The sequence below is a fragment of the Ochotona curzoniae genome, unplaced genomic scaffold (genome assembly GCF_017591425.1).
Source record: "Ochotona curzoniae isolate NIBS_2020 unplaced genomic scaffold, NIBS_Ocur_1.0 contig_2754, whole genome shotgun sequence".
NCBI classification, from domain to species: domain Eukaryota; kingdom Metazoa; phylum Chordata; class Mammalia; order Lagomorpha; family Ochotonidae; genus Ochotona; species Ochotona curzoniae.
The window spans coordinates 23,755,604-23,783,531 of NW_024465582.1; the positions used below are offsets into that span (position 1 = coordinate 23,755,604).

Genomic DNA, 27,928 nt, shown 5'->3' on the forward strand with positions numbered 1-27,928 from the left:
CCGTGTTTACATGTACTTGGAGTATGGTCCTGGCTGCTGCCTGGCCTGCAGCTCCTGTAGACATCACACAATGACTCACATCTTCCCAATGCAAAACTGAGACCTGGCTGTCAGCCTCTGGTTTCTGTCCTAGTCCTAGAATCCAGCTCTTGCATTTTCTTGGTTTTCCCAGTCTGGTTTGGGCAGCTGAGAAAAAGGACAACAGCCAAGAGTTAAGAATTAAATCTCCGCAACTGGAGACATTATGAATAAATTGCGCTCATTCGTTCTCGCTACTGCTTTCGCTCTTTATCTCTCTGGTCTGTAAAATGGGGATAAGATTGTATCAAACTCATTTTGCTGATTAAGTTAGTACCTGATGATGTAGGATTTTATGTAATTAACAGGAGTTGCCAAGAAGCCCAGGGACAGAGCCACATGTCCTGCGATAGCTTCCTGCTCTTCAGTGAGTTTTTGTTGAAAACAAAACAAGCTAAAAGCACAGTAGCTATGTGTAGGTGGACTTGGGGACAAATGACTGATAACATTGTCAATGCCTTGTTCTCTGGCTTTATTTTTGAACTTGGATAAAAAGTGCTTCTGAGGGCACAAAGATGTTCTAATTTTTTTTCTCAACCAAGAAAATGCTTCTTAAGCAATGATATAGGATCATCCATGTCTGTATTTTTTGTTTGCTTGTTCCATTCATGTGTTCCACAATAAGTCAAAGCTGCAGGCACAGAATTCCCAGGGCTGTGCACCGTTCTTGTGTGGTGTGGAATTTAGTGAGCAGGTGGGGAGATACAGGACACTATGATTTTTTTTTTTAAATGGGACAGCAAATGTATCTTGTCCAGGTTTCGGAGAGTTGGGGGACTTCTTGAAGGCAGTTGTGTCTACCAGATCTAAGGGAGGAACAGAACTTACCAGGCACTGTTCAGGAGTCACTTCTGTTCAGCCTAAGGAGCTGAGTGCTCCAGAGAACCAAAGAAGTTATCACAAGCCAGGAACACCTTCTGACCTTGGCACACCAAGCAGCAGACGGAGTGTCAGTGCTCTCCTTCCTGCCTCTGGCCACCGACAGCAGACGGGAGCTTCACCAGCCGCAATACTGTCTTTGCAGAAGTCACGCAAAAGTTTCCATTCGAAAAGGTTTTAAAAGCTGAGTCTGTGTAGAAGATCTATATCTGACATGATGATCACAAGCATGCACAAACTGAGAAACTGCCACCTTTCCCCATTTCCCACATGAAATTGTGTAAGAGCCCAGTGCTGTATACCCTAGGTGGCTATTTCCCTCACATGGGCACTTTGCCATGGGGAAGAGTGGTCCAGGGCTGCCTCCCATCAGGGAGCGGTCCATCTGACTCTCTCTCTCCCTCCTCTCCCTCTCATCCCCTGCCACCTATCTCTCTGTTCACTTTTCTCTCCACTGCCACCTCCCTTGCTGAAATAAAGACCTCCCGTGTGACTGACTGGATCTGGCCTTTTGGGTTTGTGGCAATGAAAGTTAACAGGCATAGCACAGCATGTGAGGTCTGAGAGCTAGAAAGACTGCTTTTGAGGAACTGACATCAGTATAGCTGAAATACAAGAGTTTCACAAGTGCGTGAAAAAAAGAGGAGGTTGAGAAATAGAGGAGCCAGAGCCAGACTGTTTCTTTCATAATGTATCTGACATGCAGGAATCAGAGGTAACACTGTGGAGTTTCACGCTAGGGGAAGACTAAGCACACACACGGAGAGTATCTTGACATTGAAAGAAGTTTTTATAAAGTCTTTGAAAGGTTCCTAATTGCCTCCTCATGTTCATGAGTCTAATGAACATCAGAGAAGCTCAAGCACTTGGTTCAGATTTGACACTCAGAGCTGAGCCAATCTGAAGCCAGGTGCTCCTTTAGGTCTCCCAGGTGGGTGCAGGGGCCAAGGGACTTGGCCATCCTCTGCTGCTTTTTCAGGCCACACACAGACAGCTGGAATGGAAATGGAGCAGCCTGTGAACAGGTGCCCTTATGGGATGCCAGCTCTGTAGGCAGAGGTTGAACCTATTGCAACACAGTGCCAGCCCCTAGGGTGTTATTTTGATAGATAAATTATGCTAAACTATCTGCCGGTGAGAAGACACAAAGTTTTCAACTTCAGTGTTAAGGTTAACTGGATTAATGTTTTTTAGAGTACTCTACAACTCGTCAATTGTTTGAGCAAGGAGAGAACTTTTTCATTACTCAACTATCTTCCAAAATAATATTTTCCTTTCTCCGTGATTTTTTTCATACTGCTATCGCTACTAAAATTGCTGGCTGCAATGCTCATTTCTCAAGATCCACACAGCGTTCATTGCTTTGCTTCCTTGGGCCATTTTAATGTTGATTCTGTGGGAGAACTACATTATATCTTTTCAGTTTATTATTTGACTGTTCATGCACCTTGAACAGTTTGACTAGAGTTAGTAGGAAAGTCCTTTGTAACTACCAGAGCACTTCGAAGGGGCACAGACTGCACGATTGATCATGGAACAATATTTAAACAGAGACTTGTAGATAATCCTCAATATTGACAAGATAAAAGCGGAAGAAAATACGCTTCCTTCGCAACCCAAGGTTGCTGAGTCATTAACCGGCTAACGGTTAATAAAGCTGCTTATGTCCGGGCTCCTGTGGTCAGAGATGTGGAGTGACTGGGTCTGCAGGAAAACACCTAGTCTCTAGTTCTGAAAACCCTGCAAGGAGTGAAACTAACTAGAGACGGGATGCCTGCACCAGCCTTCTTGTAGCCCCTAACCTCATCAGTCTATTTCTGATAAGGATTCTCTGATGAATGCAGTACACATTAAACCCCATCAGTTCCTCATCTCCCTTTTAAGTGACAGCATAGCTCAGGCGCAAGTGTTTGGGGGTGTAGCTGGTCCTCAACAAATGTTAGTGACCACTTTTGGTTTTAGTATAGCTTCATTGCTGAGAGCTGTGCTGCCCACTGTGCTGGCAGACCAGCCGGGTTTGAGATACGCCCAGGTTGAGACAGGCTCTAAATAAAAAACAGATAGTGACTTTCAAAGACTTGGTAGGGGGGGCGGAAAGTCAAACAGATCATCATTTTTTTTGAGTGCATGCTAGCTTGTGTGTTGTGAATTAAATAAAATATATAACTAAATGTATTATTAAAATGGATTTCACTGTTTTTTATGAATGTGGCTGATGGTCAGAACATTTTTGAATTGCACATGTGGCTCGCATGTGGGGCTTGCATTCAGTTGCTCTCGGGTAGCACTGGTTTAGACGGTCTCCCAGAGTGTGTGGTCAAGCCGCAGTATTGCAGTCACTTAGCAAGGAAGCTGATAGCAAAGGAAAAAAGGAAGAAAGCCAGAGAAAAGCCAATAAAATAGTGCTTCCACAAAATGGAAATTGTATTTTTTTTACTGCTTCGTGTGATTTTAACTTTGAGAAACTAAATGATTTATGTCTAATTACAAAAACCCACAACTGTGTTTCCTAGGTTACTGGTGGGTTCACCCTGGAGTGGTTTTCCTGAGAACCGAATGGGAGATGTGTATAAGTGTCCTGTTGACCTCTCCACGGCCACGTGTGAAAAACTAAATTTGCAAAGTAAGTTGTACTTAGCTGTGTGATTTTGTTTGTTTGTTTTTTTTAACACATATCAAAATCTCATTTGTTCTACACCCAGCTAAGATGTAATAAGAAAAGCAGTCATCATCGTTTCATCTTAAAGGAGTGGAGCCTTTACTTCAGGCTCCTGGGGTCCCAGGTCATTAGGAATGAGTTTTCAAAAGCTCCAATGTATCATCCCTAATATAACACCCTTACATTTTTTAACATTTGAGTATTTGTTTTTTATTGTCTCAATGCTATATACACTTTGCCATATTACTAATATACTTACATAAGTGTAAGCTTCAAAGTAAAAATACGCCACTTGAAGTTCTGTTAATTTCCTCCTATTGCAAATCATGTTTTGTGTAACTTCCTCAGCTAGAGTGGAAATCCAGTAGGACTTCATTGGGAAAAACAGATGAAGGATTTAGGAGGGAGCTCTTACTAAGTGCATGGAGTGTGAATTTACTTCTATTTCTAGATGTTGAATAGTTTAGGAGAGCTGCTTGAAAACAGCTCACTGGATTGGCAGGATCAAGAGGAGATTTTCCTGGTAAGGGAAGAATCTTCTGCAGGCAGAATGGCATAAAATAGTTCAACAGGGCTGTTAGTCAAGGTTGGTCGGCTCAAAGGGATTCACATCACTGTTATCTGGGAAATGGGGTGCTGTTAAGAACATCTGTTTCGTCAAGAAGGAAAGGGGGAACAAGTGGTTCTAAGAATGACCTTGGTGTAATGAGATGACTCAGTGTGCAATTCATCCTTTGTGATAGAAAACTATCCAAGAGTGAGCAGACCTCGGTTCAGGTGGGAGTCCTGAAAAGATAGGTGAATGTTTGTAATAGTCGCTCTGGAAAATGGGGAAGAAGTGTTACTAAGGATATGAGAGAGAGAGAGGCAAGGAGAGCTTGGCAGAGGTAAAAGGCCAGAGCAACAATGACATCACCGAGGAAGATGCACTGGTCAGTCATTTGAGAAGAGACGCAGTGACCGGTGCCTATGTTCAGTAAGAAGGAGGCCATTGGGCAGGTTCATTGGTGGGCTCATGGCTGCTTTAAAGTTTCACCCAGCATTGTAAAGAATTTCAGTTTCAGGGCCTGTAAGTCAGACCCTCTCCAGAATCCAACCCCCTACTGTCTTACATCCTGCAGCCTCACACATTAAAGTCATGATACGCCCCCAGCACCTGGATATATGGTACTACGATCAGTGCTACATGTAAAACACAGATGTACCTGTTGCTTTCCTAACATGTCTCAGTAAATCATGTTTTCAAATCTTTGTCTTTTTAAAAAGCTTCCACAAGCATGCCAAGTGTGACCGAGATGAAAACCAACATGAGCCTTGGCTTGACCCTGTCAAGGAACGTGGGGACCGGAGGGTTTCTCGTGAGTGCTGGCTTTCCCTACCTCATTCCTGTTGAGAACATTTGATAGTTTCTTCCTTCCATCTCTCCATTGGAACCAGTCTTGAAGCTTAAATGTCGCAGCTCGCTTTCTGCTATTGGGATATTCAACGCACAATGAGTGTCTTGCAATGTGCAAGATATTAGGATATTCAGCAAAATATTTGCAGCAGAATGTTTTGAAAAAAGACAGTCGAAGGAACATTTACTTCTTGCCCTTACAAAGAAGGCTTAGAACATACTGATAATGTCAGAACCGCAGGCCTGCTGTCTCCTGGAACATTTGCAATTAGGTACTACTAATTCGGAAAGGCTTTGAGGTCTATTTCCTGTATCATTCAAGATAGACAATCCTGAATCAGAAAGTAGGCTTCAAAGCTAAAAATGTAGTTTTATTTTTAGCCATATCCTCTAACCACTGTCTAATCTGAGACTAGTTTAGGCATGGTGTGATCTCTCATTGTATCATGTCAGCTTGGAAGCTAAATTAGTTTCTAAGATGCTGTGAAATGACAATAGTGAAAAAGGATGCCTTAACAAAGAATCTGGAAGCAACGAGTTGAACTGCATATCCAAATGAATTAAAGGCATTAATATAAAAACCAAAAAATAAAATTCGAACTTTCTTAAGGTAAGAATTTCTGAACTTAGAACTAATTAAAATATAATAGAGGAAATTTTTTAACAAGACTCGGTAATATTAAAAAGAAATATCATTGAAAAAATTTAAAAGATAAGAACTCATAAAAATTCAGTCTTTTTTGAAATGTTCAACAATTTATATCCTTATATTCCAGTTGCATAGTCCTGTTAATATTGCTTTCCAGAGACTAATTGAAATTGGCATTACTTTTAGCTGTACCATGCATGCATGTGCCAGCTTATATTTTATGCTTCATAGCTGTATCATTCCAGCAGTATCATTAAACAAAGTCACTCTACTTTTACTAACTTTTTTTCATATAACTTTGCTACCACTAAATAATTAGGTATTGCTTATGATTTTGTTTCAGTTCATAAATGTCACAGTTGACTGTCATAGTGTATGATATTCCAGTCTATAATAATGCTGTTTTTATCTTTTTTTGCAATGTGTTTTGTTTATTTTTAAGGTTGCATAAGTCATAAAGAGAGACTTTGGATTTTAGCTCATGTAACTGTGATAAAATAAAATTGCAAGAGAATTTGAGAGATTAATACGATAGCAAGCAGAGAGGAAGAAAGAGCAATAAAGAAAAAAAGCCAAAGTTTCCTTCACATATCTAAAAGGTCAAACATCTTAAGATTTTCTTAAGCATTATGTGGCTGACAATCATCACAGTTTTCATAAATTCTGGGCTTAAAGCTGGAATGTGGTACTGGCATTAATACCTGGCAGAATTCTAATTTCAACTTCTCAATACTGCTTTCCATTGCTTTCAAAACAAAGACATCTTTTTTTCTTGAGTATTTCATGAGCTATTGCATAAAGTGTTTAAAAAGAAAACCTTAGAAATGGGAATATATGACTTAGTAACTAGTTTCTGTTATTTGGTAAACTAATCAATGCTGTGAAAAATTATATTCTCCTAAATGGCAAAATGAATCAATTTTATGAGGTGGCAGCGGAGGGGTGGGGTTGCTGAGATCAGCACAGCTGCTTCTAACGGTTAAACCGGGTCAAACAGATTTCCTCTTCTTTTTCCAATTGCTTAAAAGACTACGCTTTTCTGTTAGGTTTTAAACATGTGTCCACAGCTTTGCATAATGCCAAGTTATTTAGACTTTTTTTTAGGATCTTGATGAGGTTTTGCTTTTCTACATTTCTTTTACATCAAGACATCTTAAGATTTAGTCTGCTTGTTCTTGGGTGATTTCTTGATATCTGAGGACTGCTAAGTAGGAGAAAGATTGGGATCACGTGGATGGAGATATTAAGAATTGAAATATGCATGGGGTGAGCAAGGAGACCATGTGAACCAGCTTTGGTGGTGGAACAGAAATAGAGAATTTTCAGGTTCTCCCAGTAAAGTAGTGCTCTGCGATCAAACAGTGGCAGTCCAGGAACCTCATTTGATTTGTTTAGCATATAATGTTTGAGTTTGTAAAATGTTTTGTCTAATTGAAAGGCAGATTGAGAGAGGGAGACATTTCCTGCCTGCTGGTTCACTTCCAAATTCCTGCCACAGTCAGAGTTGAACTAAAGCTACAGCCAGGACTCTGGAACTCCACCTGAGTTTCTCGTGGGTCTGGCAGGGCTTCACATCCTGCGATGTGGCCTGCTACCACTCAAGCTGCATTAGCTGGAGGCTGGATGGGAAGCAGAGTAATGGAGACTCAAGCCAGGACTCTGATAAGGATGTAGGTGTCCCAAGTGGCAGCTTAAACCACTGCGCCACTATGCCCACCCAGTGGGTGATGTTTTTAGACTGAGTTTTCCCATGAACTCTGCTTTCTCTGACTCTCAGTGGAAGACTGGGTAGTCTGGAAGCACAGGGCCTGTTTCATACCAGTGAGTGAGCAGGGAGTCCACTGGCTTGTCTGTTTGGGTAAGGCACAGGTGCTTCCTTCAGCAGGGTGGCTCTCCCTGCCCCAAGCACTAATGGAGGGCTCCCACCAGACGCTTAGGGTTGCAGTGTCTGCTAGCAATCTAAATTGAAGAGACAGGAGGAGACCTATGCCTGACAATAACAATGACCAAGATATTGGCTCACAGTTAACATTGAACTTGGTGTTCACTTGGCACTGTGAAGCCATTTAATCTTCACCACTCCCTTTAGAACTTGGGGAATGGGATTTTCCTTGCTTTACAGATGAAACATGTGTGGCCTGGGTAACTGAGAGACAGAATAAACTTGGCCATTGGCTTCCTCCTGGAAGGAAAATGCTGTTTTCTCTGGCTGGGTTGCGGAGCTGGTGGGCCACTTGCTTCCTTGACGAGCACCTGCTCCTGCCAGTCCCAGTTCTGCTTCTGGCAGGCCTGCTGGAGGGCACTAAGCAGCCATCTCATCCTCCATCATTTCTCCTTTCCCCAGCAGACTTTCACTTAAGCACAATTTTGACTGGTTAATTTCAGAAGTTGATCATTGCTCATATCTTGGAGAAAGAATGATCTCCAAGCTCCACACCTAAAGAGGCAGAAGGCACGCATTATTATGATTATTTTGTACATGTTTCCCACTTACTGCTTTCTCATCTCATTGAAGACATGCGGTCCTCTGTGGGCACAGCAGTGCGGAAATCAGTATTATACAACCGGCATCTGTTCTGATGTCAGTCCTGATTTCAAGCTCTTGTCCAGCTTTTCACCTGCAGTACAGGGTAAGTTACGAATGTGCAGATATGATCAATGTGTTTTCAAGCCGTGGGTGGCAGGGGAGGGAGGGAGAGGAAGGGGAGGAGTTTAGTAAATGCTACTCATGACAGGTCTCTTGTCCTGTTTTCACCTGAGTGTGAAGTTTGACTTAACCTTTTCCATGTGTGTTTGTGTGTGTGTGTGTGTTTTTTTCTTGTAGCCTGCCCTTCGCTTATAGATGTTGTGGTAGTGTGTGATGAATCAAATAGTATTTATCCTTGGGACGCAGTAAAGAACTTTTTGGAAAAATTTGTTCAAGGCCTGGATATTGGACCCACAAAAACACAGGTATGGATGTCACTGATAAACCACCTAACCTAGGCCTTACTTTCTGAGAAAATACTGCTGAATATAAGAGATCTTAGAGTTTGTCATTTGTCAAATTCCCACCTGCTATGTAACACTGAAAGCTGATGGAAACTTGGTTTATGTTGGGTTGTTCTGCCCTGATTTGGCTGATGCTGGCCTCGTGGGTTTCCTTTTAGGCCTCGCACATAAGACAGAACATTTTCACCCTCTTTTAGCTGTCTGTTTCCTCCACTTCTAACACATGAATTTATCAATGCATTTTGAAGAGGTGTGCCTCTTTCTCATGCCCGTTTGGGCTAAGAATTTTGTTTCTTTACGCTTCATTGGCAATGTACAATTGCCTTTGTATTCTGGAATTATTTTATAATAATTGCACCCTTTGAATTTTAGTTTTTTTTCATGTTTTAGTCTAACCTGCCTTTGTAACATGGAGAAGTCTTTTCAATAATTCAGCATAACTTTCTATGTTACAAAAATCTTTATTTTTGTGTCGTTTAAGATGGACAACCAAAATTCAGGAGCAGATGCTTCTGAGAGAAAACTAAGCAGCATTTATTTCAGAAGTTCAGTTTCTGCTGTTTTGGTTTTTTGTTTGTTTGTTTTAGTTTGGTTTTTAATTGCAAGTGGATCTTCCATTCCATGGGTCACTTAGTTGTAGGAAGACAGTGAAGCAGTCTGTGCCAGTTCAGAGTTAGCTGCATATTTTTGAGTTGCAGCTTATCCTGCTGTGTCCCGAGTACTAACAATGGCTGGAATATTTTCCCTAAATGCTTAGCAGTGACCTTTACTGAATTTGCCTTTCTGCCTTCCTAGATGGTATTATAAAATATCATTAGCCAGTTTCCCCATTGAGAATGCTTGCTAATGCCAGGAGAACATTACTGCTTGCTGAAACCATGGCTTTTACTTACTGTTGCATAAGATTAAGTATAGCACCAATGTCTGATGAATATCACTGATAAATCATTAAAAGAGAAATATGTACTTCCTTACTTTGTATCTCTAAATGAAATACCCCCCATGGCAATGCATTTAATGGATTTATTATTCTTTTGCCTCTTCCTAGCACTGTACACCATTTTTGAAGGTTTATTTTATTATTTGAAAAGTAGATTTGCAGAGAGAGAGGGAGAGATCTTCCATCCATTGGTTTACTCCTACATGGCTATGACAGCCAGAGCTGAGCTGATTCCAAGCCAGGAACCTGGTGTTTTTTTCCTGGGTCTCCCACACAGGTGGAGGAGCCCAAGGTATGGAGACACCCTTCTCTGTGTTTCCAGGCCACAAACAGGGATCTGAATTACAAGTAGAGCAGCCAACACACAAACAGGTGCCCATATGGCATGCCAGGGCTGCAGGCAGAAGTTTACCATGCCAGCCCCGACACCGTATTTCTTATTCCTTTACAGAAGTGATTAAACTCATTCTCTTCTGTTCTCTAAAATTGGCCTTTGTATTAAGTCCTGATTTCCATCATATCTTTAAGTCCTCCTTCACTTTTCTCACACAGTGTTCAGAGACATGCTCGTGGGGCTTACTTTACTGCTACCTTACTTTCGGCGCTTAGTCTTGAAGTCTTCAGTGCCATTTTTGATCTTCACTCCCTCTTAACTCTCCTATGCTAAAGCAAGGGGTCCAAGAATGTCATCTTCCCAGTGCCTGGCGGGAGGGGGCAGGCAGGGGACAGCAGGTGAAGTTCCCTCTCCCTGCTTGGCACACTGACCTACGGAGCCTCCCGTGGAACCCTCCCTGCCACTTTCTGTTCTGGGACCCCACCTCCCAAGCGTAGAAGATGACCTCTGTCTGAGATCTTGATGGATAGGAAATGGCCCAGGACCCCTTGCCTTGGAATCCTGCTTTGGCTGGGCTCTCTCAAATATAGGACCTCTGGAGTTCTCCCTCCCAGTCCCGCATGCAGATACCAGCTTTCTTCCAAGGTGCTGAATCCCCTAAAATCTAGCTCGATGCATAGAACCAAAGTGAGCACATTTGTGTTTGGGTTTTTTTGTTTATTTGTTTTAAAGATTTATTTGTTTTTATTGGAAAGGCAGATTTACAGAGAGGAGGAGAGAAAGATCCTTATGGAAAGCCAATGCCCTTTCTCTGTGACTTCTTCTTATTTGCAAACTTATATCCATGGATAACTAGATATTTTACTTATGCCTCCTTTAATCTTCCTGTGATACTATTAATTATCTGCCTTTTAATAATAACCTTCAATATTAGTATTAGGAAATGTTTAAAATTACTCCTCCAAACCAGTTTGTAGACTGTAGTCCATCATATTGCATGTGATAGAATTATTGTGCGAAGATGCTCTCTGCCACCAGAACAAGAGTAATTTCCCTAAAAGAAACAGCTATCAGAAAAAACAGAATTGGAAATGATTCCTTCAAGCTGTCAGGTCATATCTAAATATAATCTTGAGAATTATTTTCTTGGCTAGAGAAAAAATACTATAATTTAATGACAGCCCATTTATAAACTTTTTCTCTTTTAAAGGTGGGATTGATTCAATATGCTAATAACCCAAGAGTTGTGTTTAACCTGAACACATTTGAAAACAAAGATGACATGATTGTAGCAACATCCCAGACATACCAACATGGTGGGGACCTCACAAACACATTCAAAGCAATCCAATTTGCGAGGTAAGTTTTGGTGTGAATAGACTGATATTTTGATAACATGAAAGTACTACTAACTGAAATAAAAAGAAAAAGAATATACCTACTCACCACCCCTACAGTCAGAATTAGACATAGAGTCTAAGTATTCTGTGCATTGAACACTTTGAAAAGGTAGCCCAGAAATGAAGTTAAAATATAGAATTTCGATAGGGTATGATTTTACACAAAGTGAGAAGACTTTAACATAGTAGTAAATGGAGTGATCTCTCTGTTTATGTTATCAGAGCTGCAGAAAAGATGAGCTAATGAAATACTTCATGCAAATTAATGAGAAGCAGCCCATCTTCAACATGAGTCCATTAAAATTTTTTTTTTAATCTGTGGAAAGTTTTTACAACTCTGTAGCAATCTCTTCTTATGTTCTCAGTTTCTCTGTTGATCCAGCTCCACTGATCTTCACTTTCACTGAATATTTTTTTAAGTTCATCTATTTAAGGGACCAGCTGTGATCCACTCCCTAGACACTTGTGGCAGCCTAGGAGCCTCGAGGTGATCTGAGGTAAAGCCAGGAGCCAGGAACTCATTTGGCACACTTCTTCATGGGTGGCAGGAACCCCAGGACTTGAGCCATCACCTGCTGAGTCCTGGATAAGCATGAGCAGGAACCTGGAATCAGCAGAGCCAGTAAATCCAGACACTGTTATATGAACTGCAGGCCTCACAAACTGTGGGCTTAACCCACCGTACTGTAAATACCCATCCCTTTTACTGGGCTTTAACCAGATACCTTCACAAATATGCGAAGCCCTCTCCTTGTGTTACAAAATAATTGAGAGTCATAAGCTTACCTTTCCTTATTCCTGCTTCCTGCTTTTTTTTTCCTCTTGTGCAATCCTTCTCTTACAATTTCTTGAAAAATATTATTTTGCCTTTCTCTCTTTTTTTTTTTTTTTGAAACCACCAGGCTAACAAATCCCTGTGAATTACCCAACTGATTATCCCTGCCTCAAACCTTACCCTTCTGCTCCTCTGACCATTCAGTAGTAGTAGACATATTTTCCTATTCTCAACCCAGTTGCCATGACACCACAAACTTCTGGGATCCCTACCAACTTCTTCTCAGTGTTTGGGCCTCTTCGCTGGCTCTTTTTCCAATTGTTTCCTCAACAGCCTGTCTTAACAGTTCTTCATCAGGAATTGTTGGCACCACCAGGGCATGGGCTCTGGGGGTCCCCTGAATGTGCTCCCCAGATTTGTAGAGCCATCCTGCTGGTGTTAGATGGCTTTGTTTGGAATGCTGATTCCCTCATCCCTTTCTGACACATCCTAACCTAGCCTTGTTCTCTTTCCTGCCACTCCTCCTGACTTTGCCACTTGGATTCATGTCCCTGATTGCTTCACTCAGACTAAAGACTTGGAGAGTTTTCTTTATTTTTTTTTTCTCACAACTCCATAGGTTTTGTCTCTGGGTGGTCACCACATCCTGTCATTTCTATTTCTGCATTTCCCATAGTATCTGTCCCTTGATTCTGCATGTTTATTTTAATTGCTGCTCCCACCAACTGGGTACTCTCCCTATGTGTCTCAAGGGCAGATTCTGCGTGAGAGCAGAGAGATGGGCTTCATTCACTTACACTATCCCTGTTAATGTGTCCCTTTGATATTAAGGGTGGGTATTAAGATGCACCTGGGACTCTGCAATGTCAGAGAGCCTGGAGTCCCTCTTCCCATTCTGAGTCCAGCCTCCTGTTAGTGCACACACATACATGGTTGGGTCCATGCCATTCCTGTTTTCCTGGCTTGTGGCTCTGACCTGACTGTCCCTGTGTGTGTGTGTGTGTGTGTGTGTGTGTGTGTGTGTGTGTGTGTGTGTGTGTGTGTGTCTCTCTCTCTCTCTCTCTCTCTCTCTCTCTCGGTTTTTCATATGAGTAAAAATTTTTTTTAAGATGGCCCTTTGGTCCTGGCTGTGTCCTGAGCCACTGCCCAGTCAGTAGGTCAGCAGCCAGCAGCAGAAGTGCCCTCCCTGGTCTAGTGACCTAGACTCGCCGAGTGTTTTTTTCCTGGCATTAAAACATGAGGAGGGGCAGTCTCCCTCAGGAAATGTGGGTGTGGGAGTTCTCCCTGGAAGGAAACCGGAGTCCTGTAAGCTTCCTTCTCTGGGATAACCATGTTTCCTCTCTGAGGTGGGACTGTCTGGCTTTCAGCATCTTTTCAAAATTTTGGTTTTATTTCCTTTGCCAGCATCTGCTTCCTTTTTACCACAGTTTCCCAAACTAGCAGGATTTCATCCTCCCATTGCTAGGAGAATCACTCAACTTGCTTGCCTCCACACAACACAACTGAACAGAACTGTCACTCTTTGAGTAACCATTGCCATCTTACCATTTACCTCGCTTCATTGAATGCCTACAGTAGCAAGTTAGTGGTCCAAGTGCTACAAATCATCACCCGTGAATGAAGCACAGTTTGTGTCCTCAAACACTTCATAATCACACAGAAGGTGCACAGGGCACCATAAACAGTATGTCACAGGTTGGGTGTTGAACACAAGAGTTGAGTCACTGCCCTTGACTTTGAATCAGAATACCTGACTTCAAGACCCCACTCTGCTTCCAGCACACCTTCTTGCTAATGTGCACCATGGTGGGGCAGCAAGTCATGGCTCAAATAATTAGATTCATACCACTGTGTAGGAGCTGTGGGTATAGTTTAGGCTACTGGATTCAGTGTGGCTGAACCCTTGCTGTTGGAGCATTTGAGAAGTAAATGTGTGAAGATTCTCTTTCTGCCTCCCTCCTTCTCTCTCTCTTTCTACCTCCTCCCCCCGCCTCCCCTGTTCCTTTCTCTCTGACTCTGCCTTTCAAGTAAATAATAATATATGTCACTGAAAAAAATCAGTAGCTTAATTCAAATTTCTCTTGTTAAAATATATATTTCTTACATGTCGACATTTTATAAAACATAAGAGTTTAGGTAATAAAATTATATGCTCAATTTTAAAGAAATTGAATTTCAGATATGCCTTACCTCTTCAGGTGAAAATACTGAAGCCCTGAAAACATACATGAAAATGGAGCTGCCACCATGGCATAGCAGGCTAATCTTTAACCTGTGACGTCTTGGGTGCCGGTTCAATGTCCTGGGAAAGTAGCGAGGTGCCCTAAGTACTTGGACATTGCACCCATGTGGGAGAGCCAGAAGAAACTCCTGGCATCTAGCTTCAGTCCAGCTCTGGAAGCTGTTTGGGGGTCAGGGGGTGAACCAATGGATGAAAGATCATTCTGTCTGTCTCTGGGTCTGTTGAGCCTTCTCTCTCTGTATCTTTCAAATAAAACATAAATCTTTAAAAATATATATATATACATAAAAATAGCATGGAAGACAGATACAAATGTTCAAGTTCCAAAGCAGGGGCGACATGACTCAGGGAGACGGTGTGCCAGGGGCATCCAGTAACCGAAGGAAAAGCAGCTATTTCTCAGGCATGTCCTCAACGAAAAAGAAAAGAAAGCTGACTGTCCACCTCACTCCTTGCTTCAAAAATGGATTTCAGCTGAACCAAAAAAAGATGAAAAGGACCATGAGAAAACCTGGATGATTTAGAAAGATATAATAAACTCTTGTAAAATGCCATATTAAAGATAAATACATAGGCAAAAATGTTAATGGGGCTGATTATATAAAAATGTAAGATTTTGCAGAGAAATAATTACTAAAATGTAATCAATATAAAACATTTTTATAATGTGACAAAATATTTTTATTAACAAAAATTATTAATCTTTGAGAGAATGAGGAACAACACACACACAAAAAGACAAAGTTACAGAAAAATCAAGGTCACCAAGACCAAAAAATAAATACTACTAAACATATAAATTCTCATCATCCCTTCATGTTGAAAAGTATCTATATTAAGGCAATGATTATATGCCATTTGTCCTTAATCAGAATTGCAAAAATTAATGATGTTTAGTCCTCAGTATCACAAAAAGGGCCCGGAGAACCATGCAGTGCTGTACTTTGGTGATATAAATTGTTGGAAATTTCTGAAGGGTAATTTGGTGTTATTTGCCAAAGCTGGAAATGTGAATATTCTTTGTCTCAATAATTTCACTGTTCTTGATAGCATCTGAAAAAGTACGCCAAGACACCGACAGTCATTACAGCATTTCTTCTAAAACTAATAATGACCCAGATGCCTAATGGCAAAGAGCTGGCTGAGTAAACCATGGTGTCTTCAAATAATGAGACATTGGAAGAGTGGCTTCATATGTACTGACATGGGAAGATGATCCAAATCACAGACAGTGAACCGGAATATGTCTGCTTTATGTGAAAATGAGGAGTGGATTATGTGTGTGTTGACTTTGTGTTTTGATTTTAAAAAGTTTATAGAGGGAAACCGGAACTGTAATGGAATAGTGGTTATCTTTGGAGCAGGGGCCTGGTGCTAGATTTTAATAATCTGCATTTATGTGTGTGTGTTTTTCATGTATTTATATGTTTGAAAACAAAAGTGATAGGGAGGAGGGAAACTTTCACCCACTCAGTTCAGATGCCTGTAACTACCAGAGCTGGCCAGGCCAGGAGCAGCTCTGTTCTGGCCTCCCAGGTGGTTGGCATACGTTTGATATCCCAGCCATGATCTGTTTCCTTGCGGATACATTAGCAGGAAGTTGGGTCAGGTTTGGAATGAGCACCCTGTTAGGATATTCAGATATTCAAATCAGTGGTTTAAGCCATGAAACCACAATACCTATATCTGCTTTGAGTTTTTTGCTTTTAAGCATGTGTAACCATTATATTTTTAAAAACAATTACATATTGAAAAGGCCCTATTGAATAAAATTCATGACAGAACTCTTTAGCCATTGACTAGTGTTAATTCGTTTGATTTTCTTATAAGAGAAAAGAATTCTTGATTCCGAAGACACAAATTTTTATGTCCTGGAACCCATGGAGACTTTTTTGACTGTCGAGCAAAATTTGTATTATTGCATATTTCTAAGCAACCGGCAAATTGAGCCTATGTAGTCACCATCGTTGACATGAAAGGAAATTCTGCATCACAACAGATTTTCCCCAGAGAAACTACTTTCATGTTTATATTTTAACCCAAATATCGCCTGTGAACTTACTCTTTTGAATGTGAGTATTTTTTTTGTTCTTTAATCTGCCACAGAAATTTTGCTTATTCGGCAGCTTCTGGTGGACGTCCAGGAGCCACGAAAGTCATGGTCGTCGTCACTGATGGAGAATCACATGATGGCTCAACGTGGAAAGCTGTGATTGATCAATGCAACGATGATAACATACTGAGGTTTGGCATAGCAGTAAGTGTCTTCTGTGTCCTGCGTTTGATTGGTAAATGCTCACTTACAGCATAACGTGTCAAGGCTGCAGATTCCTGTTGGCTGTTCTGCATAGAACGCTTTTGCTCTCTCTGCCCCTTCCTGAATTTTCAGTTCTGTCAACCAGTGAAATGTGAAAGTGTTGTTTGATTTACTTGTCTAGAGGGTCTGTTGTGCTCAGAAATAGACTGGAAAGTGCTCATCCGGGAGTCAGAGTGCAGCGGAAATGAGCTTTTTCCCTCTCTCTCTTGTTTTCAAGGTTCTTGGGTACTTAAACAGAAATGCCCTTGATACTAAAAATTTAATAAAAGAAATCAAAGCCATTGCCAGTATCCCAACAGAAAGATACTTTTTCAACGTGTCTGATGAGGCAGCCCTACTGGAAAAGGCTGGGACATTAGGAGAACAGATTTTCAGCATTGAAGGTAAAGATTGAGAATTTTCTTTCAACAAGCTTTTTGTTAATAGTTGTTTTATTTTATTATAATGCTGTATTGATATTGTCTGCATTGCAGAAGACTTGCTATAAAGCTGTAAAAAAAAATAGGTAAAGAATTTCAGTGTTTTGTAAAAGACAAAACACAAATGACCAATAAACAATACTATCGATTACAGTAATAGATTTGAAAATATAAATTAAGAGTTTTTACCTGAAAGATACCACAGATTAATAATGTTTAGTCTTGGAGATATGATGGGTGAGCAAAAAAGCTCGTGTAAGGTTGATTATGTCAAATTGATAAGACTTTTGGGAGCACAATTTGAAAATATCTATCACAAACATAGGTAGTTTTTTAGACTGAAGTATAATTTATGAAACACACACATACATATATATATATACATACTTTTCAATTAAAAAATACAATGAAAACACTTAATAGCTCAGTTTTTGAAGGAGTCTTTTATTTATCACTTCTGAAATCATTTACTTATCAGACCTTGGAAGATCTGTTGAGTATAAAAACATTCCATGCTTAAAACGCCCACTGTGTGGGGATCTAAAACATAGCACAGTGGACAAAAGTCCCACATGACCCAAATCCTGGCTCCCTGGAAACTCCCTGCAGTTAAGAGCACATGTCATAGATTGCTGTGTACATTACTGCCTTGTAAGTAGGAGTGAGTGGGTTAACAGATCAAGAATTCATCTCTGGGCCCAGTGCAGTAGCCTTGTGGCTAAAGTCCTCACCTCACATGTGCCAGGATCCCATATGAGCCCCACTTCACATCTAGTTCCCTGCTGCCCAAAGCCTTGAGACCCTGCATCTGTGTGGGAGACCAAAGAGAAGCTCCTGGCTCCTGGCTTCAGACAGGCTCAGCTCTGATGGTTGCAGCCACCTGCAGAGTGAATCAATGGGCAGAAGAACTTCCTCCTTGTCTCCTCCTCTCTGTATGAGTTTCCAATAAAATTTAAAAATCTTAAGGTCTATCAAAGCTTCTTTAAAAAACAAAGAATTCATTTCTTTAGCCATATGTTGATATCCTGATTATACTCTGGAAAGTTCTAGCCAAATAAAAATTTATGGCTTCTTAAATCACTCATGTTTTTCTAAGTTCTTTATCATCAACATCGCGTGTGCCCTAAGAATATGTAAAATGATTAAGCTATCTAGGCTAATATATTTGTATGTTGATTAAATGTGTATAAGATCAAATACGATGCAATGTGTAAGTTATTTGAAATGATTGTGTGCATTTCCTGTTATTACAGATTTTGGAGAGTTCCCCATTTTATTAAAAATAAAATCTCTACTCCATTGTTACATCTCCTGAACACGACTGTCATGTGGCACAATTTGCCTTCTCCAGGTTAAAGCATCATCAGTTCAGGCATTTAGCTTCCTTTTTGTGGATATTGCAGAAACCAAACCAGTTGGACCACACTATGTGGAAAATGAGTAGTGAGTCTAGGTTGTCAGTGACCAAAGCCACCATTAAGTAAAAAAAAAAAACTCCCAGATGGTAAAATTCTTTCACAGTCTTGAATCCCAGTTCCTGCTGGTTAACCCAAATCTTGCTCAATGCAGTCTTCATCACAAATTAATTACTAGGGTCTTCCAACCACATTTTTGATATTTAGGCATATTGGTACTGATATTATAGCACTAAACTTGCATTAGTATCTGAGCTAGTGGTGATCAAAAATTTTAAGATAATTCTCTCAGTTTTCACCTTACCCGATTCGTTTTGTTGAGTATTCGTTGGTATTAAGAACTGCATTAAGAATTCTGTCAAATATGTTAATATTTGATTCACACCGATTTTGAAAACTACCTTACAAGTCCTGTGACTTTCTATAATCTGGTAGAATGCTTTCCCAGTGGTCGCTTCCTTTCAGAGTCAGATGGCTCTTTATTTGGGGGTGACTGTTAGAACGTGTGTGTGTGTGCGTGCGCATGAGCACAAGTGTGTTTTGGCAAGCTTATGTTTGCAAACACAATTTGAAACTGTTGATGGTAATACAGTTTTTAAAAATGGTGTTCTTCAGGTACCGTTCAGGGAGGAGACAACTTCCAGATGGAAATGTCGCAAGTGGGATTCAGTGCGGATTACTCGCCTCAAAACGTGTGTATATCGTAACTGCAAGCCATGCTGTTACCTGGGATAACCCTTCTTGATAAAGCCTTTACATGTAAAAACTACACATAAAGTGGAACACACATCTAGTGATCTGCTTGCTTTGCTTGATGATCATTTACGTTTTGGTACGAGTAGCTTTTAACGATAAAGATGAAGGTTACTAATGCCTTCCCTTCCCTTCCACTATTTTCAAAACAGAAAGAGTATAGACAGAACAGCCTTTCAGTGGTCAAGGGCACAAGCACTATTTAAGCTCAAGTTATTATCCATGCAGGAATTTCCTTTGACTCAATTAATTACTGGAAACATTTCTTGTCAATACTGTCTGTGTTGAATTCCAAGTTACTGCAATATCTTTTTTTCGAAGAGATAAATTTAGAAAAAGAGAGAGCTAGGAAAAATGTGAGATGAGGGGCTGAGTCGTCTTCCTCAGAAGCACCCACGGCCCAGGCCTCTGATTCTAATTCTGTCCAAGACTGAAGTGGGATCGTAAAAAGGGGGGACAGGGACGTAAGGCTTGGGAAATGTTTTAGGGTCCCTATGGGCTCAGAGTTTGACCTGTTGCTCAAAGGATTAGCAACACCTTGCTCTCGGACTCGGAGAAAAGGGATGAATTTTCTAGAACAGCAGTCCTTAGAGGTACCTAGAGCGGCTAGGGACATTTACCTCAGGGGGTAAAAAAAAAACAACTAAAGATGAATATTTGCATAGAAAGCTTTGTACACACATCAATGAAATTCTTGTACATGCTTTAAAGTCCATTCATAAGCCTCCAATTTTGAGTTCCTGATTTCGTTACAATCAGGCACATAATTGCATGGTCTTTAGCTACAAGGTAGGACATGTGTTTTTTCTAGATGCTGATCTTTAATCCTGAATCACATCTTGTATGGTTTCTAAAACCTAATTTAAAAAATTTAAGGGCCCGGTGTGGTAGCCTAGCAGCTGAAGTCCTTGCCTTGCACACACTGGGATCCTGTATGGGTGCCGATTCATGTCCCAGCTGCTCCACTTCTCATCCAGCTCCCTACTTGTGGCTTGGGAAAGCAGTCAAGGACGGCCCAAAGCCTCGGGACCCCGCACCTGCATGGGAGACACAGAAGCTCCTGTTTCCTGGCTTCGGATCTGCTCGGCTCTGGCTGTTGTGGCCACTTGGGGAGTGAATCATTGGATAGAAGATCTTCCTCTCTGTTTCTTCTCCTCCTCTCTGTATATCTGACTTTCCAGTAAAAATAAATGAATCTTTAAAAAATAATTAAAATAGCATTTCCCGTTGTGACTGAACCTGCCTGCTGCAATGGCTTATGGCTCTGAACATTCAACGGGGAGGATGCTGAGGCAGGTCAGAATGACCAGCTCTTTTCTTCCAAGTAGAAGAAATGTCACAGCTACAAGTGTGTCTTGAGGTTGTGCTTTTAACAGGCGGGTGGGATATGGGTTCTAGAGGAACATCAGGAAGGAGTCACAAGGAAAACAGAGTTGGAAACGGTAGGTGAGAAGCAACTTGGTCAGGCGGGCGTCAGCTGGTAGAAATATTCCTGTTTCTCTTCTGTGGTCAGCACTTCCTGTTTCTCAAGCATGTCTCATTCCCGGCTGTGAGCTACTCTGGAAATAGGGAGGCCCACTTTGGGTTCCATTGTAATGGCTCACAATGGTTCAGCATTTGGAGCCTTTGGATGGATATTAAAGATGGCCATGTCCTGCCCTGTCTTACATCCTGTGAACAAGATTGAGCTGTGTAACATGTCATCCTGATTTATTCTGAGATGCCGATCTACACTTGTATGTTTTACTTCATCGTGTTTAACATTTTTCCCAAATCTAAATAATGCAGTTTTGCCTACCTACCAATTGTATACTTTAAATGTTACTTGTCTTAATTATCTTCATTTTTCGTTTCGTTTAGGATATTCTGATGCTAGGTGCAGTAGGAGCTTTTGGATGGAGTGGGACAGTTGTCCAGGGAACATCTCAGGAACATTTGATTTTTCCAAAGCAAGCCTTTGACCAAATTCTGCAAGACAGAAACCACAGCTCATATTTAGGTAAGGCAGAGCAGCACTAGGCTTCCTTTAGAGCAGCTGCTGGTTGAATCTGAGTCAGTTCAGCAAAACCTCTGAGCTGCCGTCTCCCTAGAAGTACATCCCCCGAAAGGCAACAGATGATGGCTCAAGCATTTGGGTCCCTTCCGCTCACATGGGAGATAAAGAATGGAATTCTTGACTCTTGTACTGCATGACCCATTCCTGGCTGTTGAGAGCAACTGGGGAGTGAACCCCTGGATGGAAGCTCTCAGGCTGTCTCTTCTTTCAAATAAGCAAAAACTATGTAAAACATATTAGATATATTGTATGTATGAGGCATATACATATCTTAATATATATTCTATACAATACATTAATGTGTAATAATACTTTTATACACACACACACACACCTCTTGGCCGTCGAAGCTTCAACCCATACTATATGAAACACTGTGTTACACTCCATAATCTCTTGTGGCTATGCCATTGGCTGTAATTCCTAGAACATGACTGTATTTCTCTGAAATGCAAATCATCTCTGAAAGACACTCCTACTTATAAAAGTGACAATATTGTAGTTCAGAATTCAGTCATTTTTTCACATAAGCCACCATACCTTTGAGAGACAGTGAGTTTAATAACTTGTCTAAAATAAAACAACCTATAAAATGGCGAATCCAGAACTTGACCTTGGGACTTACCCCAAGGCCTGTAATTTTCCCCCTACTCTACAGCATTTCCTTTTCAAACTCACTTGTTCATTCAAGAAATGCTTGTTGGGTACAAGTTCATAAGCTGATGAGAACAATCCAGAATCTGGAGTCTGCTTTCTTACAAGAGGGCCTACTTGTGGAGGGCAGCGGTAAAGGACAGAATCTAGGTACAGTTCATCTTAGCAAAGCCATTAGGAACTGTGCTTGTTGTCTAACATATGGGAACCTGTGATCAGCTACTGAGATGACACCTATGATTCTCTCCATCTCCCCTCATAGGTTACTCAGTGGCTGCGATTTCTACTGGACAAAGCATCCATTTTGTGTCTGGAGCTCCTCGGGCAAATTATACTGGCCAGATAGTGCTCTACAGTGTTAATGAGAATGGCAATGTCACAGTTATTCAGACTCACCGGGGTGACCAGGTAAATGCTATTGTTCCACATGGTGAAGTTAGTTTTGTGAAGAACTGGGGCATGTGGGGGGAGTTGGGTGGGTACAGGACTGCTCTGTGTCTGGCTCTGTGGTGTGATTTTCCACAGGTTCACAATACTAAGTAGCAGCATCACTATCCCCTTACGAGACAGGGAAGCAAGAGTTTAGGTATCTTACAAGGCCGCCCAGCACAGATGGAGTTGCTATTAAAATCCAGCCTATTTGAACTCCAAACCTGTGTTTTCTAATACATCCTCCCCTATTTTTGACTGCCCAGATTAATAACATACAGGTATTACTTAGTTGTGACGGTAGGTGCACTGAAAACCAAGCATTGGAGGAGAAATGATGAGAAGGGAGAGTTTTAACATTGTAAAGGCTGAGCGTTTACATGAGACCCCATCAAGATATCCTGTTGGTTTTGATGTTTCTGCAAGTGAAAGAATGCTCTTCTCTGCCAAGTTCTACTGCAGGGTGGCAGTCCAGGAATCCTAACGGTGGTGAGTTCCAGTGGCAAAGCTCTGTTACTACAGTCAAGACCAGCCAGCTGCTTCTTCTTTCTTTATGGAGCAGTTTTATCTGCTGACGTGGCACACATTTGAAATGGGCATCCCTGATCCCTGACCTGCAGAAAGAGTGGTCCTTCTTTGAGCCAGATTTCTGTTCTCTAAGCCCCGAGCGAGATCCCACCGTCACTGCTGGATTTCCTCAGCTCTATGACCACAGACTGCCTGTAGTCCCATACATGCTTCCCTGCCATTTAATATTTTAGAGAAGCATGTTTTTTTTTTTGTTTTGTTTTGTTTTGAGGAAAACAAAGTATTCCAGAGGCATAGTTGCTTATTCTTTTCTAAACCCCTTTGAAGCATTTTTTTTTAGCTGTGTATGTTGTTGAGTAGGATGAACTTTCAAAGTGTCAACTTAGTTTGCTGCCATTTTGTGCCCACATCCCAGTTGATCTATCAGTGACTCATCTGTCCCAGAACATGCTCTGGATACTCTGTCAGGCTTCTGCCTTCCTCTGTACCGAGAAAGCTCCTGCTCCTGCTTCAGATGCAACTAAAATAATACTTCATCTTTCTAGGTCTTCTGCTTCCACTTCACTCAGATTGCCCAGTGGCTGGGACTTCTATCACAGTGTATTTACCATGGAAGCACAATTATTCATCCCACACATACACTGTCTCTACCTCTCCTGCCTTTCTCTACAACACCCTGCATGGCTGCTACGGCTTCCGTTGTTAAAATGGGTCAATGTTACTGGCAGCAGAAACATCGGGAGTGCTTGTTTAAATTGCTGTTTTCTGAACCACATACTAGACACTGCATGGGACTCTTTGGGACTAGGTCTCGGGAATCTGCATTTTTTAAGAGTTTCTTTGTGCTTCCTGTGCACACTAAGATCTGAGAACCCAGGCTGACATAGTGTTGGATTCTGAGAAAACAGACTGCGCTGTCCATCTCTGTGTTCCTAGTGCTAGCAGGGAGTTCACACTCAATGCTTGCATGTTGAATGAGCAAAGGTAAGTTCAGTGCAATGGTTCCTCTCTGTGAATCCAGGCGTCCTGAGGCTACTGTGTTTTGTTGCTGCAGATTGGCTCCTACTTTGGTAGCGTGCTGTGTTCCGTTGATGTGGATAAAGACACCACCACAGATGTGCTCCTGGTAGGTGCTCCAATGTACATGAACGACCTAAAGAAAGAGGAAGGAAGAGTCTACCTGTTTACCATCAAGAAGGTAAAAGAAAAGAAGCTGACAGTTTGTTCTAATGCTGAGATATGAAAGTTAATCTGCATTTTAATGTATTCATCAGTAATCATTCATCTGCATATTGTATAACTTACATTCTGTTTCTAAAAATCTAACAATTTTTAAAATAGTGTTGAAAGGCACCTCACATGTAATGTCTAATGTACTGCCCTTTTCTGAGAGAGAACTTTGAATACATTTTTGCTTATTCAAATAGTCATGAATATACATACTTTTAAAACGTGTATCCAGACACATACACACTTTTGTGTATTTTCCAAGTATCATGTGAAATTTATCACTGCAAAGACAGAAAAATACCAGAGCAATACACTTGTTATTTTACAATGAAAAAGACAAGTTGTACTGGGCACTTTGGCAACCTACATGTGATCCCAAATGCTTTCTATTTTAGCTAGTCAGGAAATGCCATTGTTTAATGGAAGACTTAGATATATATGTCCAACTCTTGGAATTTCCAATCATTACCAATAAAACAGCACATTTGAATGCAGAAAAGAATCATGTTTTTTTTTCTGATTTGTAGACTGAATTCTAAATCCTTCCAGATTAAGTATAGTAAACTCAAGAAAGCAGAAAAGAAAAACTAAAAGAATAGGTTGTCATTGAAAAATAGTAACTTTAGGGGAAAAATGCAAAAAGAAGTTACATTTAATATAGTAAATATTCTTAATTTGGGATATTTTGTACTTCCTTATTCATATAAATTCCTGTTCAAATTAACAGAAATAAAGCTATTCTAAAACAATTATAACCACATATATAATTATATATATATTTGTTGCTATATGTATAATTTGTAATTGAGAATACAGGTAAATACATGCGTATTTACTTGAAAATTTAAGAAATTTTCTTTCTAAATCTTTCTTGTCAACATTTCTAAATTATCAGTAATTGTTGAAGATGAAAGATCTTCTACTGCCTAATAAAACTCAGTAGCATGTAACAGAAAAGAATCAGCACTGGCCCAGCTTTACCATTGAGGAGAATTCTTATAAGATATTTTCATAGCTGAATATAATATACATAGGAAAAACTATGCACTTGCAGGAAATGTCTTTTCCTTCAGGTAGAATTACTTAGTGTGTCCTATAATAGTAAATAACAACAATAACATTTTCCACTTCCTGTGTCATTTTAATTTTGCCACTATTCAGTCATTTTAAAGTAAAATCTAAATTATTTTGTTTCATGTCCACCTCAAGATATTAGTAGATTTTTGCTAAATACTAACAAAAAAAAAGGCTAAAGGAATGAATTCCTTTATGTAAACTACTCAGCTACTGTAAAAAGAATTACCGCATCTCACCTCCTCGGACGCACAGGTTTTTCTACCATCTTTAATTCTTATTCCAAAATCTCTTCCTAAATACGGTCTTTTGAATTCAACATTTGAAACCCTATCTACTTTTATCCTTTGGAAAATTAGCTTGGTCATTATGCAAGTTGTGAGGTTTGCTGCACTCATTCTTCCACCTCCATTTTCAAGGGAGTTTTGGATCAGCACCAGTTCCTGGAAGGGCCTGAGGGCGCTGAGAATGCACGGTTTGGTTCAGCGATTGCAGCTCTTACGGATGTCAACATGGATGGTTTGAATGATGTGATCGTTGGTTCGCCTTTAGAAAACCAGAACTCCGGAGCTGTGTACATCTACAACGGCCGCCGTGGCCCGCAGAGCACCATTCACACGAAGTACTCTCAGGTAATGTGTGAAGGCCGTGGCGACGTGTTGACCCCTTGTGTATCACCGTGTTGGTGCTACGGAATAGCAGCACAGGGCCCGTCCCTCTTAATTTGATACCCTCACATAGTCATTCAACAAGCACTTCTGCAGCTGGGCCTGGGACTATCCTATGAGCTGAGGCTTCTATGAAGAACAGGACAGAGACAAAATTCTGGTTTATGTGAACTTCTGGTGTAGGAGACAAATGGTAAAACAAACAAACCTGAATAAGTAAGATAAATTATTCCAGATAATGATGAAGACTTGGGAGTTTAAAGAAGATCACAAAATATCAAATATGAGACATACCAGTTGACTGAAAGCGTGACCAACTTTGAGTGAGACCTAAAGAAGACAGCTAGAATAAGGATCTGGACAGCTGGGATAGGAGCCAAAGCCCGAGCTTGCGTCAGCTCATTTCTGGTCCATTGCTTTTTTTGCCTTTTTAGGCTGTTCTGTAATTTTTACAATGAACATTTGTACTATTTCCTCAATAAAAGTGTGGCTTCCACAGTGACACAGAAATCAGATGTGATTTTTAAAAAAACCTGGAATTTCATGGAGAATGAAGGCAATGTGGAAAATAACTGGATAGTGAATATAGTAATGCCAGCCAGAGGTTGGCCTTCCTTCAGCTGTTTGGCACTGAAGTTCCATGTGAATTGTTTTTTCTTTTTAGAAAATCTTGGGATCCGACAGTTCCTTTCCGAGCCGTCTCCAGTACTTTGGGAGATCCCTGGATGGCTATGGGGATTTGAATGGAGATTCTATCACTGATGTGTCTGTTGGTGCTTTAGGTCAAGTGGTTCAACTCTGGTGAGTCTCTGGGAGCCAGAATTCAATCATGCCACCCCTGCATCCGCTGGAAAGGCTAGAATCCATGTGCCCTGTGACAATGTACACCTTACTGCTTCTAACTGCCTTGCAGGTCACAAAGTATTGCTGATGTAACGGTGGATGCTTCGTTCACTCCAGAAAAAATCACTCTGTTGAACAAGAACGCTCAGATACTGCTCAAGCTCTGCTTCAGTGCCAAGTTTAGACCCAACAGCCCTGACAGTCAAGTGGGTATGTGGATCTAAAATAATCTGGATAGTGATGGGTTTGCATATACAGTTTCAGCCCTGAATACAACCAGAGATTAGTTTATTTGTAGAGTTTTAGTTCTAAATATAACCTATGCTTTCAATTGTAGACCCCCAAAATTAAGGGTCTTCACTCACAGACACTTAAATTACCATGCATTTGAGATGCTTTCCAATGGTTCATTAGGTATGGAGGGGTTTGTTTATATTACCCCCCTCAACTCTAGAGGTGGCATCTAGAATGTTGTAATTGCTGTGGCATAATCACAGACTCTGCCCAGTCCATTCTTTGAGTGTCACTAACATGACATGCAAGTTCCTTGACTTAATCCTCAGGCATACATGCTCTCAGTGAGGCTTAGTTTTAAATAAGTATGATGTGTTTTGATTATATTATCCTCTAGACAGAATGTGTTCAAAATGCTTGAGTGTTGTTCCTGTTGTCACAAAGCTAACATGAAATACTGAACCAAAAATGCAAAGTCATACATGTTACATGTGTTTTACATTTTTTAAATAATCTAGAAGAATAAGCAAAATTCTGAAACAGATCCCATCAGCTGGTAAAATGAGAAAAACAACTGAGCAAATGACAGCAGAAATTTTGATCTTTCTCCCTCTCTCTCCCCCCCTCTCCCCCTCTCTTTCCCTTTCTCTCCCTCTCTCCCTCCCTCTCTCCCCCTCCCTCCCTCCCTGGGCTTGCCGAAGTCCTGCATCCTCTTCATAGTCTTTTCCAAATGTTCCCTCTCACCATCATCTTTTCTCCTCCACTGGCCTCTACACCCCCTGTGTAAAGCATGCAACTTAAAACTTGATTGAATTGCATTTTTTTTTGTTTGTTGCACTTTCATGGGTTCTAATCTTTTTCCATACAATTTTGGCTCTAGACTGCAGAACCTGTAAGTTTAAATAGGCACTGATTTAAGTGGTAAGCAAAAAACTTAAAAATCAAAACCATAAAGGCAAATTGTT

At 40.7% G+C, this 27,928-nt stretch overlaps 1 protein-coding gene across 1 annotated transcript in view; it reads left to right on the top strand.

The window, feature by feature from the left end:
- The window catches only part of ITGA2 (integrin subunit alpha 2), a 97,520-nt gene that overhangs the window by 43,543 nt on the left and 26,049 nt on the right, over positions 1 to 27,928 (top strand). Inside the window, exons 3-16 of the mRNA XM_040977527.1 lie at positions 3,471 to 3,580; positions 4,883 to 4,974; positions 8,177 to 8,291; positions 8,486 to 8,613; positions 11,137 to 11,285; positions 16,450 to 16,600; positions 16,878 to 17,043; positions 19,110 to 19,186; positions 21,108 to 21,246; positions 22,220 to 22,365; positions 23,969 to 24,112; positions 25,638 to 25,850; positions 26,551 to 26,687; positions 26,800 to 26,939. Of these exons, the coding sequence (XP_040833461.1) occupies positions 3,471 to 3,580; positions 4,883 to 4,974; positions 8,177 to 8,291; positions 8,486 to 8,613; positions 11,137 to 11,285; positions 16,450 to 16,600; positions 16,878 to 17,043; positions 19,110 to 19,186; positions 21,108 to 21,246; positions 22,220 to 22,365; positions 23,969 to 24,112; positions 25,638 to 25,850; positions 26,551 to 26,687; positions 26,800 to 26,939 (1,907 nt within the window). The remainder of the gene's footprint in view (positions 1 to 3,470; positions 3,581 to 4,882; positions 4,975 to 8,176; positions 8,292 to 8,485; positions 8,614 to 11,136; positions 11,286 to 16,449; positions 16,601 to 16,877; positions 17,044 to 19,109; positions 19,187 to 21,107; positions 21,247 to 22,219; positions 22,366 to 23,968; positions 24,113 to 25,637; positions 25,851 to 26,550; positions 26,688 to 26,799; positions 26,940 to 27,928) is intronic.